Genomic DNA, 18,499 nt, shown 5'->3' with positions numbered 1-18,499 from the left:
TTTTGAGTTTCTTTAGGTAATGTTTCGCAGGGTAATTATCTTATGATTTTATTAAACCTGACGCTAACCTTAACCAGACCGCTAATATTTTTCTGCGGCTGTGGTAACTAATGGAAACCCAAAATTGCTAGATCCAGCGGAAACAGTGTGGGACTGGGAGGAACCAGCTAAAGTGGGGAGTGATCAAAGGCTATCCCAAAGAGGATTCACTGTGGAAAAGCTAGTGGCATGAGTGGGAATGAATGAGCTACAATAAAATAGCTTAATGTATGTTTTATATTTACTCATCTAGGATTGGCTAAATATAATTGCATAATACTATTATTATACATGCGTATTTTTATGACAGTTTATTAATGTGTAATATAACTTTTTTTTAAATGGTAACATGACATATGCCATTTAGCAGACGCTTTTATCCAAAGCGATTTACAGTAATGCGTATATACATTTTACGTATGGTAGGCCAATCGAATCGTTGACAATGTGATTTATTCTAGTCTACACTCAATAAAGTTAGTGCCTAAAACAAACGATGAGTTCACCACAAATTGTAGCCTATATTGTTTTCAAATTCCATAATCAGTTTGCTTGCTAATTGTACTAACTCACCGCTCTGAAATATTGGCCTATTATGCCAATCCATAGATTTGTTGCAATTTATTTTTTTAATTTCATTTTTTAAATCTAAAAGCAACTAATATGAGCTCAACTCATTTGTATTGAGGAGTTCTTTTGAATGACAATCCTTTATATGTTTGTCTCTTCACTTTCCCAGTTGTTTGAGTCAACTCCGAGGCCACGCCTCTGTTTCTGTTTGATACAATGACAGTCGCTCCCGCACTCATCTCATCTCTTCACTCGGCGTATAACCCGACCCGACTCTACTCAACGTAACAGGTAAGGTTCACATGCTCTGTGTTATTTTACTTTGGCACATGCTCATGATGACAACCAAGTCTAAATAACTCAGATGCATCCGCATTTTCAAAACTAATGGCTATGATTGATTGTTGGTTGACCTTAGTTGATGTCAATAATGGACAGCATTGTCCACTATTGTTATTTGGTATTTTAAGGTGATGTTAGACTAACTTATCAAACATTTGATGGACAAGAACTCTCAATTTATCTCATCATCAATAAGCACATATACTTTTCATGACAGATACAAGCTGCACTGTAACATTTTGTAATGCTTGTCTTGTGAACATATATTCATATTGATTATATTGATTACAGTTTTTTGGATTGTTTTGTAATTTCTATGCAGATTGATGTATAGGTTGTTTGGTATTATGGTAGAATATCTTGCCTCATTAAGGATTGATCAAAAGAAAAGTACTTCATAATGTACCTTTCATCATGAGTTGCCTAAAGAATACGATATATTAGATAGCGTTACCTTACTATATATTAATTAGGCCAGCCTTACTAAAAGTTGCAAGGAGGGTTTACATCAAATAAATTAGATGAAATAATGATGAAATAATCCTTATTTAAACTGTACATCAAGTGTAGAGACTATCTGCTCTTCAGTCATATACCAGGTATACAATATGGAATGTGCTGTAAATTATGACACCTGGGATAGGTGCTGTAAATTATGACACCTGGGATAGGTGCTGTAAATTATGACACCTGGGATAGGTGCTGTATGTGGAATATGAATGACTTCACTGTATTTATTGAGGATGCCTCTTTTTACAACTTTTTTAGTTGTTTTGTCCTCTCATAAATTGTTATTGTAAAAAATGGTTCATGTTATTGGCTCGAGGCTTATGGTTATTTTGGACATATATAAAAGTAGAGGTTTATGGTGTGAGGAATAGGTGAAATAGAAATATATAAAATGTGGATCTCTCACAAATTAGTTGTTTTGTTTTTATAGACTGAAATTCTGTCATTTGTCATTTGTAGTTAAAGGTGTATTCGATCCATGCATGTTTTCACCAGGATACATTTTTTACGAGCCAACTTAACCTATCGTTTTTACAGAGATTTTAAAACAGTGCATACATGGTCCACACATCGGAATAAAATCCACTTACTAAGAAACTACAATTTAACGCAACTGAAATATGAATCCCTTTATTTTTCTCTTAATAATATACAGATAACTGCCAAAATAAAGGAAACACCAACATAAAGTGACTTAATAGGGTGTTGGGACACCATGAGCCAGAACAGCTTCAATGCACCTTGGCATAGATTCTACAAGTGTCTGGAACTATATTGGAGGGATGCAACACCATTCTTCCATGAGAAATTCCATCATTTGGTGTTTTGTTGATGGTGGTGGAAAACGCTGTCTCAGGCGCCATTCCAGAATCTCCCATAAGTGTCCAATTGGGTTGAGATCTGATGACTGACAAGGCCATAGCATATGGTTTACATCATCTTCATGCTCATTAAACCTTTCAGTGACCACTCATGCCCTGTGGATGGAAACATTGTCATCATATGGGGGCATAGCCATGGAAGCCAAAACAAGGGCCTGACCAGTATTTTTATACATAAACATAAGGGATATTAATTTCTTAATTAACTCAGGAACCACACCTGTGTGGAAGAACCTGCTTTTAATGTACTTTGTATCCCTCATTTACTCAAGTGTTTCCATTATTTTGGCAGTTACCTGTACATTGAACCTTTGTGTGGTTTTTCGGAATCTTTTCTTGCCTTTCATATACTGATTAAAGAATACCTTTCATGAGTATAAAACTGCTATTCTTTTTATCATTCATATTGACTATCTCCAACCCAAGATGAAAGGGAGACACTAGTGTGCACTCCCCTGTGCCTTGAGATCTTAGAGATTTCACTTATAAATCTGAGGGTCTTCATATAATGAGCGACGGGTCGTTTGATATTCCATGCTATAAATATGTAATAACAACTTTGTTAGCTGAGGTAGTCATTATAAGATCCCAGATTAAATGTCATGTTCTAAAAATGTGAGGCTATTGCATTATATTTTATATTACTTAAATAAATAAAAATGTGTGGTGGTGGACATCACTACTTTAAGCTCCTAACTCAGGTGTCATAAGCATAATGGTGGGAGGAGATTATTGTTTCCCACCATGATTACATAAATTATATTCAACAGAGTTGATTGAATCTAAGTGGTATGTAGTAGAGAAATGAGGGAGAGCTGTCTACTAACATTTAGTAGCCGAAGTGTTCTGGTGCAAGTCCTCTGCTCTATGTTTTGTATGTTTAACTTTCTACTTTCCCCAAAACACAACCATATGAATCAAAAATATTGTTAAGTGTGCTATACTGTTCACATATATACTGTACTATAGATAGTGTACAGAATGAGAGATTTACAGTATGTTCCTTTTTTCCCCTGACTTTTTCTGAGGTCCAGTCATCTCATACTGACTCACTCCAAGGTGTCCTGACACAGCTAGTAAAAAGGTTGCACAGTGAGCATGAACCTGAGCCTCCCTGACCAGAACATGCACAACCCCAGTGACGGTGGTCTGGAGGATAACAAGGCTGGGCTCATGATCCCCTGCTTCCGTAGAAACATGTACGATGAGCCTCTAATTTCATACTCCAACAGATCCATCATCTCTCACCTCCTGCGCAAAACCATACACAACAAGAAGGCTCTGGATGAAAGCCATTTCTACCTACCCACATCGACTGTGTCCAGCTCCACAATGGCTGACTCCAGTCAGGAGGACCAGAGCAGTGTCTCATCCAAGGACAGCGTGGCAGAGTCTGCATCCCCAGGCAGGCACCTCTCAACCAGGGTCAGCCCTGAGGAGGACAGGCCCCTGAGTGATCACCTCCAGGCCAAGCGTGCCCGTGTGGAGAACATCATCCGCAGCATGGCGGGGTCTCCCAACAGCAGGCTCCATGGGGACAGTGAAAGGGCTGAGTCAGACACCAGGGAGGCTAGAGAGGCCTACAGGGAGAACAAACGTAAACAGATGCTCCCCCAGCATCAGGAGCACAGTCTCAATGCGGCAGCTCCAGCTAACAGAGGCAGCAGTAGCAGCAGCAGCAGTAAGGATGAAGAGTGCCACAAACTGAAGGTGCAGCTCCAGAGCATGCAGAGAATCCTGAGACAGCTCCAGGATAAGTTCTTACAGGTTTATAACCAGGACGACGCTGTGCACGAAGACAGAGATGACACAGGCACAGCCAGCCCTCCTGAAAATGATGACACCACACCAAGCAAAGAGTCTGGGTTCATGTTCCGTATAAACATGGATGAGGAGTTAGAGAGGAAGCATGACAGTGGTAAAGGGGGCTGTAAGGACAGAGTGAAGACAGACAGAAGTTATCTGACACATCAAAGGGGAGGCAAGAACCTACAGGAGACTCTGAAGCATGAGCTCTCCAAAGCGATGAGTGAGAGTGTAGATAGGGTGTTCAAGAAACTCTCCTCCACGGGGCTCAACCAGTCATCTCATCAGCACGTGTGTCACACCCCAGAGCACGTCATTATGGGAGCTGAGAGGAAGAGCCAGGTACCCTGTAACCAGGAGCAATCACACACTGAGGAGCCAGTCAAACCCCAGGCTCTAGAGCACTATGAGAGAAGTGAGGCTTGCAGTCCTAAGGATCAGACCGAAGCTCTGTCTCTAGTGGTCCGTAAGCCGCCCCTGAGCCAGCTTAGCTCAGTTACCCCGACGGTGAAGAGGCCCTATCCCTTACACCAGTCTCCATTCCAGTTCAACTACAGCACACCTCTCCATGACAGTCAAATGCTGGAACACCTCCTCAAATACGGGCCCCACACTAACTTTGGAGGTCTCCCATGCATGCCCCCATCCATGGACAGAACCTCACCAAACTCGGTGGGCCTACCCTGGTCCATGAGGTCCAAAGTGACATCCAGCCACCTGGCCCACCACCATCACCCATCAGGCCTGGGTCCAGTGACCGTGGACAGTCTGTGTCTCCCTCATGTCAAGATGGAGTGTGGGGACCTGCAGAGCATAGCAGAGAGAAACTCCTACATGTCTCTCAATATATCCTTTTACTGTCCTGAAAAATCTCTGTCCCAGTTAACGTCTATAATTGCGTAGGATTTGATATATTTAATGGCTGTATGAATAAAATGGTATTATATTTTTCCCCACTAAGATAACCTATAGAGGATTACATACACACTGAAACCTAAATGTTTAGTAATATTTTTGTTATCTGATATATACCTTAGTATCCAGTACCTCAGTATTCAAACTCCCTGTGTTTTGCCTTCCCAGTTGAACAAAGACTTGTGGAGGTTCATTGCAGCACGAGCAATTCCAGTAAAACAGACTTCAAGGAAATGTTTCTTTTCTTTGATCTCGCTAACCACACAGAAAATTATAGCATCTTCTTTAATCTGAGCAGAGTAATGACTTTAAGTCTAGAAAAAGACAAATAAAAAGGAATACAAGGCTTTGATAAGAATTGTCAGGAACAAAAGCCAATTTTCAAAGGCAGAGAAAGCATCAGTTTCTGTCCAGGAAACAGTGTTTTTTCAGACTTTAAAAGGTACAGAATATATTTCTCTATCATCAGTGTGATAGGGGTGTATCTGAAAGGTCAGAGCTGAGTGCCTGTGGAAAGCAGAAGTGCCTCCCTAGCAGAACACTTGTCTTCTTGAGCATACATACACAGCCATTAAACAAATATATAGATTTATAAAGTACATGAATGAGTACATTTTATAAATAATGTTTTTGCAAAATAAGAGACAAGCAATCCAAGAAATATAATCCAGTGAGAATATTTTCAACCACACCACTCTGCATTTTATTTCAATGAATGATTATGATAACTATAATGATAATTATTAATATAATAGCATTATCATAAGCAGTGTAATAATAATTATGTCCATAATCACTATTACATAAAACAAATTTGGATAATTTTTCAATTTTTGGGGGATAATTTTTCAAAAATCAAATATGTTATAGAGACATCACAGGTAAACTGTTGTAAGGCAGCTCCTGTGTGATATGTATTTAAGCTACTGAACAACTCAAAGTTATGTGAAGATCCTTAACATGCTCCGAAGTGGTCATTGTCCTTGGTTGTAAGTATCTGGAGAAGAATATTATCAGCTCTCTCTCAGGATATGTTTTATATTTACTGTGTAAAGAGCTATGGTTCTCTTTGAACAATTTCTCATCAATCTTTCATTCCAACTTCCTTATTTCAAGGTAGGATTCCCTAATAAATGTATGGTGTGCTGTGACCTGCTGAAAAGTATAACCTACAGCGTGGCTGTGGGCTACAGAGAGAAAGACCTCCAAAGATCTAGATGCATAGAAAAACTACGTTGAAATATGAGATATTTTATTTGTTACATGATGTATTTCATTCAATAAGACTAAGTTGTTCCTCCCAAACTACTCATCTTTTAATGTTCAGAGGGATGATATAAAATATAATTTATGAAAATACCAATGCAGTGACAAAAATGTATTTTTAAATGTTAAACATTTGATTAGTTTAATACAATGAAATAGCTGCAACAGAGCCCCAGTCACTAATTAAAATCCCTAATCTAATGAATATTGTTGTAGGGTCATTGTTGACTTCCTGGTTACCGCAGAGCTGTTATTTAGTGTCATCCATTTTAACTGGAGACAGAAGCAACCTAGTATTCTAGTCCATTAACACTTTGAACATTGTATTTGAACTGTATTGTGATTGACTGAAAGTACTTAACACATTGACACATCCAGCAAGGCCTAACCCCCAACCATCTGAAGAAAGCTAAGCTGATGTTCTTCTACACCCGTTACCCCAGCTCCAATGTGCTGAAAACCTTCTTTCCAGATGTCAAGGTAAGCAATCACATTATCATTTAACATGATAGTATTTCCTGCTAGGATTAATAGTTTGTTCTACGTTCACCATATTTGCCTATGGAATACTTGTGGGTGTATTTTTGGGGCAGAATGAGAAGTGGGTTGGAGGAAGGAAACAAAAGAACACATGGCTTAGAACAACAAAGCTGTTAAGCCAGTAGCATGTCCTGGGGCATAGGCCAGGGAGATAGAGAGGCATTATTTATTTTAAAAGCCACTCCAGTCAGCAAATGGAGTGACAAAAGCCTCTGTAATAAAGCCACTGTCATTTGGCGTCAACACAGGGCAGGTTTTTAAAATGCAGGCAGGCAGGCGGACTGTGAGGCGAGCTCTGGGCCTAACCACGGTATTCCGTATGTCTGTGTGCCCTGTGTGTCTCCTCTCATGTTTCCTCTCCTTCCACCATGGCCGGGACATGTCCTACTGGAGCCTGTCCGTGTCTGGCCCAGGCCTCCTCACTACTCTGTCTGAACCCTAAGGTCATGGGGGAGTCCTGCAGCCAGCAGCCCACTGCGTCTCCTCCTTGCCCACGACCCTGTGGTGGGAAGTGGCACTGAACAAAAGACAGTTCTAATCCTGGTGTCTGTATCAATCCTATCAGGCAGAGTCACTGAGAGGGAAGCTTCCTTCTGTCCTTACGCTGCTCTGCGGCTTTCTCACCGTCCGAAAACACCAGAGAAAAGAAAGGTCTTTCATGCCTGCCCAGCCCTTGGGTGTTCTTCTTTCTTTTTCTCTGGATGAAGAGATAGAATAAGAAGGCTAATGTCAAGACTGAGATTGGAAATACATGGCTTTGACAGATGTTTTTTTCATTCAGTAAGTTGGTGGGAAAAGATCAGAGTAATTAACATTGAATTAAATGACAGACCAAGGCTAAACATACAATCCATACATACATCTATTGTCTTGTGGAAGGTTTTACAAGTCAATAATGAAAAAGAAATATGACCGTTTTCCCCCCCAAACATCTTGATATCAAGTTGATCGTGACTTGGTTGATAATGACAAAATCAGGCCATCTTCTCAAACTTGTTGTTGACCTTGTGTCCCCAGTTCAATCGCTGCATCACCTCTCAGCTCATCAAGTGGTTCAGTAACTTCCGGGAGTTTTACTACATCCAGATGGAGAAGTTTGCCCGCCAGGCCATAGTGGACGGGGTCAGGGATGTGAAAGACATGTCCATCAGCAGAGACTCTGAGATGTTCAGAGCCCTCAACATGCACTACAACAAAGCCAATGACTTCCAGGTAAGTCAAAATATTTGTATCTTACCATATGGTCAGCTCCTCCCCTGGTATCCAATGTAACTATATACTGTATATAAGCTCGTCAATGTTTTTCCATGACCTTTAAATCATTAGATATTACATTAACACCCTCCCTTTCCAAAGTAAATTGAGTGAATTATGTTTATGTATGGGAACACTGTGTTCATTCTGCTTTCATCAACACTCCTCAGATTATACAGCCAATTCTGTGTTTTTTTGTCCTGAGAGAAACAATTGGAAACTACAATTTGTATTAAAGTGAGCTAAAAAATACAGTTGTTTTGGCATGAATGTGATATATTGTGTGTGTGATGTAATATAAATGTAATACACCTTCATTAGCATATCAGAGAACTCCTCACAGAAACATGGGTGTTACATGTTCCTGGTCTGGTCAGCTATCTCCTACCTCTGTGATTCTGGTCTGGTCAGCTATCTCCTACCGTACCTCTGTGATTCTGGTCTAGTCAGCTATCTCCTACCTCTGTGGTTCTGGTCTGGTCAGCTATCTCCGACCGTACCTCTGTGATTCTGGTCTAGTCAGCTATCTCCTACCTCTGTGGTTCTGGTCTGGTCAGCTATCTCCGACAGTACCTCTGTGATTCTGGTCTGGTCAGCTATCTCTACCGTACCTCTGATTCTGGTCTGGTCAGCTATCTCCTACCGTACCTCTGTGATTCTGGTCTGGTCAGCTATCTCCTACCGTACCTCTGTGATTCTGGTCTGGTCAGCCATCTCCTACAGTACCTCTGTGGTTCTGGTCTGGTCAGCTATCTCCTACCGTACCTCTGTGATTCTGGTCTGGTCAGCTATCTCCTACCGTACCTCTGTGATTCTGGTCTGGTCAGCTATCTCCTACCGTACCTCTGTGATTCTGGTCTGGTCAGCTATCTCCTACCGTACCTCTGTGATTCTGGTCTGGTAAGCTATCTCCTACCGTACTTCTGTGATTCTGGTCTAGTCAGCTATCTCCTACCTCTGTGGTTCTGGTCTGGTCAGCTATCTCCTACAGTACCTCTGTGATTCTGGTCTGGTCAGCTATCTCCTACAGTACCTCTGTGGTTCTGGTCTGGTCAGCTATCTCCTACCTCTGTGGTTCTGGTCTGGTCAGCTATCTCCTACCTCTGTGGTTCTGGTCTGGTCAGCTATCTCCTACCTCTGTGGTTCTGGTCTGGTCAGCTATCTCCTACCTCTGTGATTCTGGTCTGGTCAGCTATCTCCTACCTCTGTGATTCTGGTCTGGTCAGCTATCTCCTACAGTACCTCTGTGGTTCTGGTCTGGTCAGCTATCTCCTACAGTACCTCTGTGGTTCTGGTCTGGTCAGCTATCTCCTACAGTACCTCTGTGATTCTGGTCTGGTCAGCTATCTCCTACAGTACCTCTGATTCTGGTCTGGTCAGCTATCTCCTACAGTACCTCTGTGATTCTGGTCTGGTCAGCTATCTCCTACAGTACCTCTGTGATTCTGGTCTGGTCAGCTATCTCCTACAGTACCTCTGTGATTCTGGTCTGGTCAGCTATCTCCTACAGTACCTCTGTGATTCTGGTCTGGTCAGCTATCTCCTACAGTACCTCTGTGATTCTGGTCTGGTCAGCTATCTCCTACAGTACCTCTGTGATTCTGGTCTGGTCAGCTACCTCCTACAGTACCTCTGTGATTCTGATCTGGTCAGCAATCTCCTACCTCTGTGATTCTGGTCTGGTCAGCAATCTCCTACCTCTGTGATTCTGGTCTGGTCAGCTATCTCCTACAGTACCTCTGTGATTCTGATCAGCTATCTCCTACCTCTGTGGTTCTGGTCTGGTCAGCTATCTCTTACTTCTGTGGTTCTTGTCTGGTCAGCTATCTCTTACTTCTGTGGTTCTTGTCTGGTCAGCTATCTCCTACCTCTGTGATTCTGGTCTTGTCAGCTATCTCCTACAGTACCTCTGTGGTTCTGGTCTGGTCAGCTATCTCCTACAGTACCTCTGTGATTCTGGTCTGGTCAGCTATCTCCTACAGTACCTCTGTGATTCTGGTCTGGTCAGCTATCTCCTACAGTACCTCTGTGATTCTGGTCTGGTCAGCTATCTCCTACAGTACCTCTGTGATTCTGGTCTGGTCAGCTATCTCCTACAGTACCTCTGTGATTCTGGTCTGGTCAGCTATCTCCTACAGTACCTCTGTGATTCTGGTCTGGTCAGCTATCTCCTACAGTACCTCTGTGATTCTGGTCTGGTCAGCTATCTCCTACAGTACCTCTGTGATTCTGGTTTGGTCAGCAATCTCCTACCTCTGTGATTCTGGTCAGCAATCTCCTACCTCTGTGGTTCTGGTCAGCTACCTCCTACCTCTGTGATTCTGGTCTGGTCAGCTACCTTCTACCTCTGTGATTCTGATCTGGTCAGCAATCTCCTACCTCTGTGATTCTGGTCTGGTCAGCAATCTCCTACCTCTGTGATTCTGGTCTGGTCAGCTATCTCCTACAGTACCTCTGTGATTCTGATCAGCTATCTCCTACCTCTGTGGTTCTGGTCTGGTCAGCTATCTCTTACTTCTGTGGTTCTTGTCTGGTCAGCTATCTCCTACCTCTGTGATTCTGGTCTTGTCAGCTATCTCCTACAGTACCTCTGTGGTTCTGGTCTGGTCAGCTATCTCCTACAGTACCTCTGTGGTTCTGGTCTGGTCAGCTATCTCCTACAGTACCTCTGTGGTTCTGGTCTGGTCAGCTATCTCCTACAGTTCCTCTGTGATTCTGGTCTGGTCAGCAATCTCCTACCTCTGTGATTCTGGTCAGCAATCTCCTACCTCTGTGGTTCTGGACAGCTACCTCCTACCTCTGTGATTCTGGTCTGGTCAGCTATCTCCTACAGTACCTCTGTGATTCTGATCAGCTATCTCCTACCTCTGTGATTCTGGTCTGTCAGCAATCTCCTACCTCTGTGGTTCTGGTCAGCTACCTCCTACCTCTGTGATTCTGGTCTGGTCAGCTATCTCCTACCGTACCTCTGTGATTCTGGTCTGGTCAGCTATCTCCTACCGTACCTCTGTGATTCTGGTCTAGTCAGCTATCTCCTACCGTACCTCTGTGATTCTGGTCTAGTCAGCTATCTCCTACCTCTGTGGTTCTGGTCTGGTCAGCTATCTCCGACAGTACCTCTGTGATTCTGGTCTGGTCAGCTATCTCCTACCGTACCTCTGATTCTGGTCTGGTCAGCTATCTCCTACCGTACCTCTGTGATTCTGGTCTGGTCAGCCATCTCCTACCGTACCTCTGTGATTCTGGTCTGGTCAGCCATCTCCTACCGTACCTCTGTGATTCTGGTCTGGTCAGCTATCTCCTACCGTACCTCTGTGATTCTGGTCTGGTCAGCTATCTCCTACCGTACCTCTGTGATTCTGGTCTGGTCAGCTATCTCCTACCGTACCTCTGTGATTCTGGTCTGGTCAGCTATCTCCTACCGTACCTCTGTGATTCTGGTCTGGTAAGCTATCTCCTACCGTACTTCTGTGATTCTGGTCTAGTCAGCTATCTCCTACCTCTGTGGTTCTGGTCTGGTCAGCTATCTCCTACAGTACCTCTGTGATTCTGGTCTGGTCAGCTATCTCCTACAGTACCTCTGTGGTTCTGGTCTGGTCAGCTATCTCCTACCTCTGTGGTTCTGGTCTGGTCAGCTATCTCCTACCTCTGTGGTTCTGGTCTGGTCAGCTATCTCCTACCTCTGTGGTTCTGGTCTGGTCAGCTATCTCCTACCTCTGTGATTCTGGTCTGGTCAGCTATCTCCTACCTCTGTGATTCTGGTCTGGTCAGCTATCTCCTACAACCTCTGTGGTTCTGGTCTGGTCAGCTATCTCCTACAGTACCTCTGTGGTTCTGGTCTGGTCAGCTATCTCCTACAGTACCTCTGTGATTCTGGTCTGGTCAGCTATCTCCTACAGTACCTCTGATTCTGGTCTGGTCAGCTATCTCCTACAGTACCTCTGTGATTCTGGTCTGGTCAGCTATCTCCTACAGTACCTCTGTGATTCTGGTCTGGTCAGCTATCTCCTACAGTACCTCTGTGATTCTGGTCTGGTCAGCTATCTCCTACAGTACCTCTGTGATTCTGGTCTGGTCAGCTATCTCCTACAGTACCTCTGTGATTCTGGTCTGGTCAGCTATCTCCTACAGTACCTCTGTGATTCTGGTCTGGTCAGCTACCTCCTACAGTACCTCTGTGATTCTGATCTGGTCAGCAATCTCCTACCTCTGTGATTCTGGTCTGGTCAGCAATCTCCTACCTCTGTGATTCTGGTCTGGTCAGCTATCTCCTACAGTACCTCTGTGATTCTGATCAGCTATCTCCTACCTCTGTGGTTCTGGTCTGGTCAGCTATCTCTTACTTCTGTGGTTCTTGTCTGGTCAGCTATCTCTTACTTCTGTGGTTCTTGTCTGGTCAGCTATCTCCTACCTCTGTGATTCTGGTCTTGTCAGCTATCTCCTACAGTACCTCTGTGGTTCTGGTCTGGTCAGCTATCTCCTACAGTACCTCTGTGGTTCTGGTCTGGTCAGCTATCTCCTACAGTACCTCTGTGGTTCTGGTCTGGTCAGCTATCTCCTACAGTACCTCTGTGGTTCTGGTCTGGTCAGCTATCTCCTACAGTACCTCTGTGGTTCTGGTCTGGTCATCTATCTCCTACAGTACCTCTGTGGTTCTGGTCTGGTCATCTATCTCCTACAGTACCTCTGTGATTCTGGTCTGGTCAGCTATCTCCTACAGTACCTCTGTGATTCTGGTTTGGTCAGCAATCTCCTACCTCTGTGATTCTGGTCAGCAATCTCCTACCTCTGTGGTTCTGGTCAGCTACCTCCTACCTCTGTGATTCTGGTCTGGTCAGCTACCTTCTACCTCTGTGATTCTGATCTGGTCAGCAATCTCCTACCTCTGTGATTCTGGTCTGGTCAGCAATCTCCTACCTCTGTGATTCTGGTCTGGTCAGCTATCTCCTACAGTACCTCTGTGATTCTCAGCTATCTCCTACCTCTGTGGTTCTGGTCTGGTCAGCTATCTCTTACTTCTGTGGTTCTTGTCTGGTCAGCTATCTCCTACCTCTGTGATTCTGGTCTTGTCAGCTATCTCCTACAGTACCTCTGTGGTTCTGGTCTTGTCAGCTATCTCCTACCTCTGTGATTCTGGTCTGGTCAGCAATCTCCTACCTCTGTGATTCTGGTCTGGTCAGCTATCTCCTACAGTACCTCTGTGATTCTGATCAGCTATCTCCTACCTCTGTGGTTCTGGTCTGGTCAGCTATCTCTTACTTCTGTGGTTCTTGTCTGGTCAGCTATCTCTTACTTCTGTGGTTCTTGTCTGGTCAGCTATCTCCTACCTCTGTGATTCTGGTCTTGTCAGCTATCTCCTACAGTACCTCTGTGGTTCTGGTCTGGTCAGCTATCTCCTACAGTACCTCTGTGATTCTGGTCTGGTCAGCTATCTCCTACAGTACCTCTGTGATTCTGGTCTGGTCAGCTATCTCCTACAGTACCTCTGTGATTCTGGTCTGGTCAGCTATCTCCTACAGTACCTCTGTGATTCTGGTCTGGTCAGCTATCTCCTACAGTACCTCTGTGATTCTGGTCTGGTCAGCTATCTCCTACAGTACCTCTGTGATTCTGGTCTGGTCAGCTATCTCCTACAGTACCTCTGTGATTCTGGTCTGGTCAGCTATCTCCTACAGTACCTCTGTGATTCTGGTTTGGTCAGCAATCTCCTACCTCTGTGATTCTGGTCAGCAATCTCCTACCTCTGTGGTTCTGGTCAGCTACCTCCTACCTCTGTGATTCTGGTCTGGTCAGCTACCTTCTACCTCTGTGATTCTGATCTGGTCAGCAATCTCCTACCTCTGTGATTCTGGTCTGGTCAGCAATCTCCTACCTCTGTGATTCTGGTCTGGTCAGCTATCTCCTACAGTACCTCTGTGATTCTGATCAGCTATCTCCTACCTCTGTGGTTCTGGTCTGGTCAGCTATCTCTTACTTCTGTGGTTCTTGTCTGGTCAGCTATCTCCTACCTCTGTGATTCTGGTCTTGTCAGCTATCTCCTACAGTACCTCTGTGGTTCTGGTCTTGTCAGCTATCTCCTACAGTACCTCTGTGATTCTGGTCTGGTCAGCTATCTCCTACAGTACCTCTGTGATTCTGGTCTGGTCAGCTATCTCCTACAGTACCTCTGTGATTCTGGTCTGGTCAGCAATCTCCTACAGTACCTCTGTGATTCTGGTCTGGTCAGCAATCTCCTACCTCTGTGGTTCTGGTCAGCTACCTCCTACCTCTGTGATTCTGGTCTGGTCAGCTATCTCCTACAGTACCTCTGTGATTCTGGTCTGGTCAGCAATCTCCTACAGTACCTCTGTGATTCTGGTCTGGTCAGCAATCTCCTACCGTACCTCTGTGATTCTGGTCTGGTCAGCTATCTCCTACCGTACCTCTGTGATTCTGGTCTGGTCAGCTATCTCCTACCGTACCTCTGTGATTCTGGTCTGGTCAGCTATCTCCTACCGTACCTCTGTGATTCTGGTCTGGTCAGCTATCTCCTACCGTACCTCTGTGATTCTGGTCTAGTCAGCTATCTCCTACCTCTGTGATTCTGGTCTGGTCAGCTACCTCCTACCTCTGTGATTCTGGTCTGGTCAGCTACCTTCTACCTCTGTGATTCTGGTCTGGTCAGCTATCTCCTACAGTACCTCTGTGATTCTGATCAGCTATCTCCTACCTCCTGTGATTCTGGTCTGGTCAGCTATCTCCTACCTCTGTGGTTCTGGTCTGGTCAGCTATCTCCTACCTCTGTGGTTCTTGTCTGGTCAGCTATCTCCTACCTCTGTGGTTCTGGTCTGGTCAGCTATCTCCTACAGTACCTCTGTGGTTCTGGTCTGGTCAGCTATCTCCTACAGTACCTCTGTGGTTCTGGTCTGGTCAGCTATCTCCTACCTCTGTGATTCTGGTCTGGTCAGCTATCTCCTACAGTACCTTTGTGATTCTGGTCTGGTCAGCTATCTCCTACAGTACCTCTGTGATTCTGGTCTGGTCAGCTATCTCCTACAGTACCTCTGTGATTCTGGTCTGGTCAGCAATCTCCTACCTCTGTGGTTCTGGTCAGCTACCTCCGACCTCTGTGATTCTGGTCTGGTCAGCTAACTCCTACAGTACCTCTGTGATTCTGGTCTGGTCAGCAATCTCATACAGTACCTCTGTGATTCTGGTCTGGTCAGCAATCTCCTACCTCTGTGGTTCTGGTCAGCTACCTCCTACCTCTGTGATTCTGGTCTTGTCAGCTACCTTCTACCTCTGTGATTCTGATCTGGTCAGCAATCTCCTACCTCTGTGGTTCTGGACTGGTCATCTATCTCCTACAGTACCTCTGTGATTCTGGTCTGGTCAGCTATCTCCTACAGTTCCTCTGTGATTCTGGTCTGGTCAGCAATCTCCTACCTCTGTGATTCTGGTCAGCAATCTCCTACCTCTGTGGTTCTGGACAGCTACCTCCTACCTCTGTGATTCTGGTCTGGTCAGCTATCTCCTACAGTACCTCTGTGATTCTGATCAGCTATCTCCTACCTCTGTGATTCTGGTCTGGTCAGCTATCTCCTACCTCTGTGGTTCTGGTCTGGTCAGCTATCTCCTACAGTACCTCTGTGGTTCTGGTCTGGTCAGCTATCTCCTACAGTACCTCTGTGGTTCTGGTCTGGTCAGCTATCTCCTACAGTACCTCTGTGGTTCTGGTCTGGTCAGCTATCTCCTACAGTACCTCTGTGGTTCTGGTCTGGTCAGCTATCTCTTACTTCTGTGGTTCTTGTCTGGTCAGCTATCTCTTACTTCTGTGGTTCTTGTCTGGTCAGCTATCTCCTACCTCTGTGATTCTGGTCTGTTCAGCTAACTCCTACCTCTGTGGTTGCGGCCACGTATGACCGTGTCCTTGCCCTGACCCATGTGTCACTCTGCACCTGTGGCTTCACAGCCATTATCTAGACTCTAGAGCGATGCGTTATCAAACTGTGGGAAGAGGAAGCCGCATGAATCCCACTAAAACAACCCGGGATTAGAGGACCAGTACGCCTGAGCGAGGCTCAGATTGATACTGACGCGGAATGCTGAGAAAGACGCTGTAAATTCAGAGGGAGAAAGCTGTTTGGTGGGAAAGAGCAGAGACCATTTTCTTTACCTTGGGACCAAGACATTCCTTTCCCAGGGATGCTTTGTGTTGGGAGATGAGGGCAAAGAAAAATAAGTTATGCCGAGAACTTGACTGTTAGCTGGTCTATGGGAAATAATTGCACCGGATAGATCCTTGTCCCAACATCCAAGCCTCGATCTGATGATCTTTGTTGAGAGCAGAGTAAAATTCCTGGGAAGGCTTGGCGCTTTCTCTCTTTCCGAACAGTTAAGTTTAAGGCTACAAAGTCAAAGCAGAATCCCACCACAGACGACTAATGATTCGGAACGGACAGAGAGGACAAAGAACAAGGAGCTGTCCGTTTTTGAAAAACATGCTCGTAGGTCTGGGTTCCACAGTGTTGGTTCAGAGTGTAATGAAAGACGATGGGAGACAGAGTGCTGGTTTTAAGCGCAGGGCGCAGCAGGTGTTTATTAGCAAAGGACCACAGGAAGAGGCAGGTAGCTGTGTCCAGGGACAGGCAGAAGGTCACACACAGGGACGCCAAAACAGTAACAGTACAGGCAGGGAAAGGCTAATAACATAGTCAGGGAGATCAGGCAAGAGGTTGACGACAGGAAATCTGATAGGCAAAAGTACAGGCAGGGAATAGGCAAAAGGGCGTCGTTAGTGAGGATGGCCAAAACTACGATACACAGGAGGACTAATACGGAAATAAACAGAGCCCCGAATAGAATGTGTATCAAAACAAACAATACCTCACAATGATGGGGTGCAAAGAACTGAACTAAATAGTGTGTGTAAATGACATACAGGTGTGTGAACAGGTGATCAGAATTCAGGTGATTGGGATCAGGAGAGTGAGCTGCGTTCAGGGGATCTACTTGTTTGAGAGTGTGAGTTGGAAGCAGACGTTACACAGAGCACCAGTAATGTAAATCAATGAGACAACACACTTAGTGGTTTGCCACTCACAACATCTAAGCTGTTGGCTTAGATTTTTGTTGCTACCAGTGCAGGTGATTATGATGATACTTGACTTTAAGCACAACATTGTGTTTGATCCCTCTACCAACAGGTTCCTGAGAGATTCCTTGAGGTTTCTGAAATTACTCTTCAGGAGTTTTTCAACGCCATTTCAACTGCTAAAGATTCTGACCCCTCTTGGAAGAAGGCAATCTACAAGGTCATCTGTAAGCTGGACAGTGATGTCCCAGATGAGTTCAAATCATCCACCTGCCTATAGACAAAGCAAGCAAAAGCCATGCTCAAGGAAGGAAGGACATTTTGAAGTCATGCAATGACAATAATTTCTGATTTTAACCCGTTGCCAATGAATTGGATTTTAGTGAGGAAATTCTGGACAAAACAGGATGTTGTAAATGGCATATTATACACTGCAGGAACCTACTTATGGCACACACTTTTTACCGTCTCAGTAAACACATTATAACACTGCTTCAGCTCTCTCCTATGAGTTTTTGGTAACACATACTTGGCACCAAGGTCATAACCATGTCATAATATCTCACAACAGCTGATTATGACACCTACATAAGAGGGTCACAACCCACATGTATTCAAAATCTTTTTTTTCCCTGCCAAGAAGTTTCCTTTCATTTGAAAGTTTGTTTCTTCAATATTCTGTTGTTGTTATGAATTCTTTAGTCATGTTTTGTTTTCTCATCACATTTTAAATAACTTGTAGAAAATACACTTTATGACACTGTCATGAAGCATTATGACCATCGTAATCATATAAGCCAAAAAGGCCTATCACGTACATGCCCTTATATCGGTCATCAGTCATTTGCCCCTGAAATCTGCTCCTGCATTCATCCCAGTCATCATCAACAGAGCATTGGGGTAGGTACATGTCTGACATCAATGTTTGCACAATTACAATGATAATTCAATATGTTCAATTTAAAAATATATATATAACATAAACATACTGTTGACACGTAGGCTATGGTGTTATGGAATGTTTTGCCTTGTGTGGTTGGTTTCTGCCTTGTGTGGTAGGTTTTTGCCTTGTGTGGTAGGTTTTGTGGGTTTTGACACTTATGTAGGTGTCATAACCAGCCATAAAATAACTCAATATGTGTCACAACAGGTTGAAATATATGTGTCATGACAGTGTTATGACCATGTTATAACAGGTTATGACAAGTTATGTCAGCTGTTATGACATATTATGACATGGTTATGACCGTGGGTGTCAAGTAAAGTGTTACTGAGTTTTTTTAAAGACTTAGCTGAGTGCATA

The 18,499-nt window shown here is 44.2% G+C and overlaps 1 protein-coding gene across 1 annotated transcript; it reads left to right on the top strand.

The window, feature by feature from the left end:
- The first annotated feature begins 786 nt into the window (after window positions 1–786).
- LOC112233098 (prospero homeobox protein 1-like) lies at window positions 787–18,139 on the top strand. The gene is made up of 5 exons (XM_024400507.2): window positions 787–900; window positions 3,377–4,992; window positions 6,700–6,809; window positions 7,887–8,081; window positions 17,309–18,139. The coding sequence occupies exons 2-5, from the start codon at window positions 3,441–3,443 to the stop codon at window positions 17,474–17,476; spliced, it is 2,025 nt and encodes a 674-aa protein (XP_024256275.1). The 5' UTR covers window positions 787–900; window positions 3,377–3,440; the 3' UTR covers window positions 17,477–18,139.
- Window positions 18,140–18,499: the final 360 nt, after the last annotated feature.

This window comes from Oncorhynchus tshawytscha, linkage group LG11, assembly GCF_018296145.1.
Source record: "Oncorhynchus tshawytscha isolate Ot180627B linkage group LG11, Otsh_v2.0, whole genome shotgun sequence".
NCBI lineage: Eukaryota > Metazoa > Chordata > Actinopteri > Salmoniformes > Salmonidae > Oncorhynchus > Oncorhynchus tshawytscha.
This window is presented reverse-complemented; position numbering and strand designations above follow the sequence as displayed.

Coding starts and splice junctions, on each gene's coding strand:
- LOC112233098 (XM_024400507.2), top strand. CDS start 3,441: ATGAACCTGAGCCTCCCTGACCAGAACATGCACAACCCCAGTGACGGT. Junction 4,993..6,699: donor AAACTCCTACATGTCTCTCA/ATATATCCTTTT, acceptor TAACACATTGAC/ACATCCAGCAAGGCCTAACC. Junction 8,082..17,308: donor ACAAAGCCAATGACTTCCAG/GTAAGTCAAAAT, acceptor CTCTACCAACAG/GTTCCTGAGAGATTCCTTGA.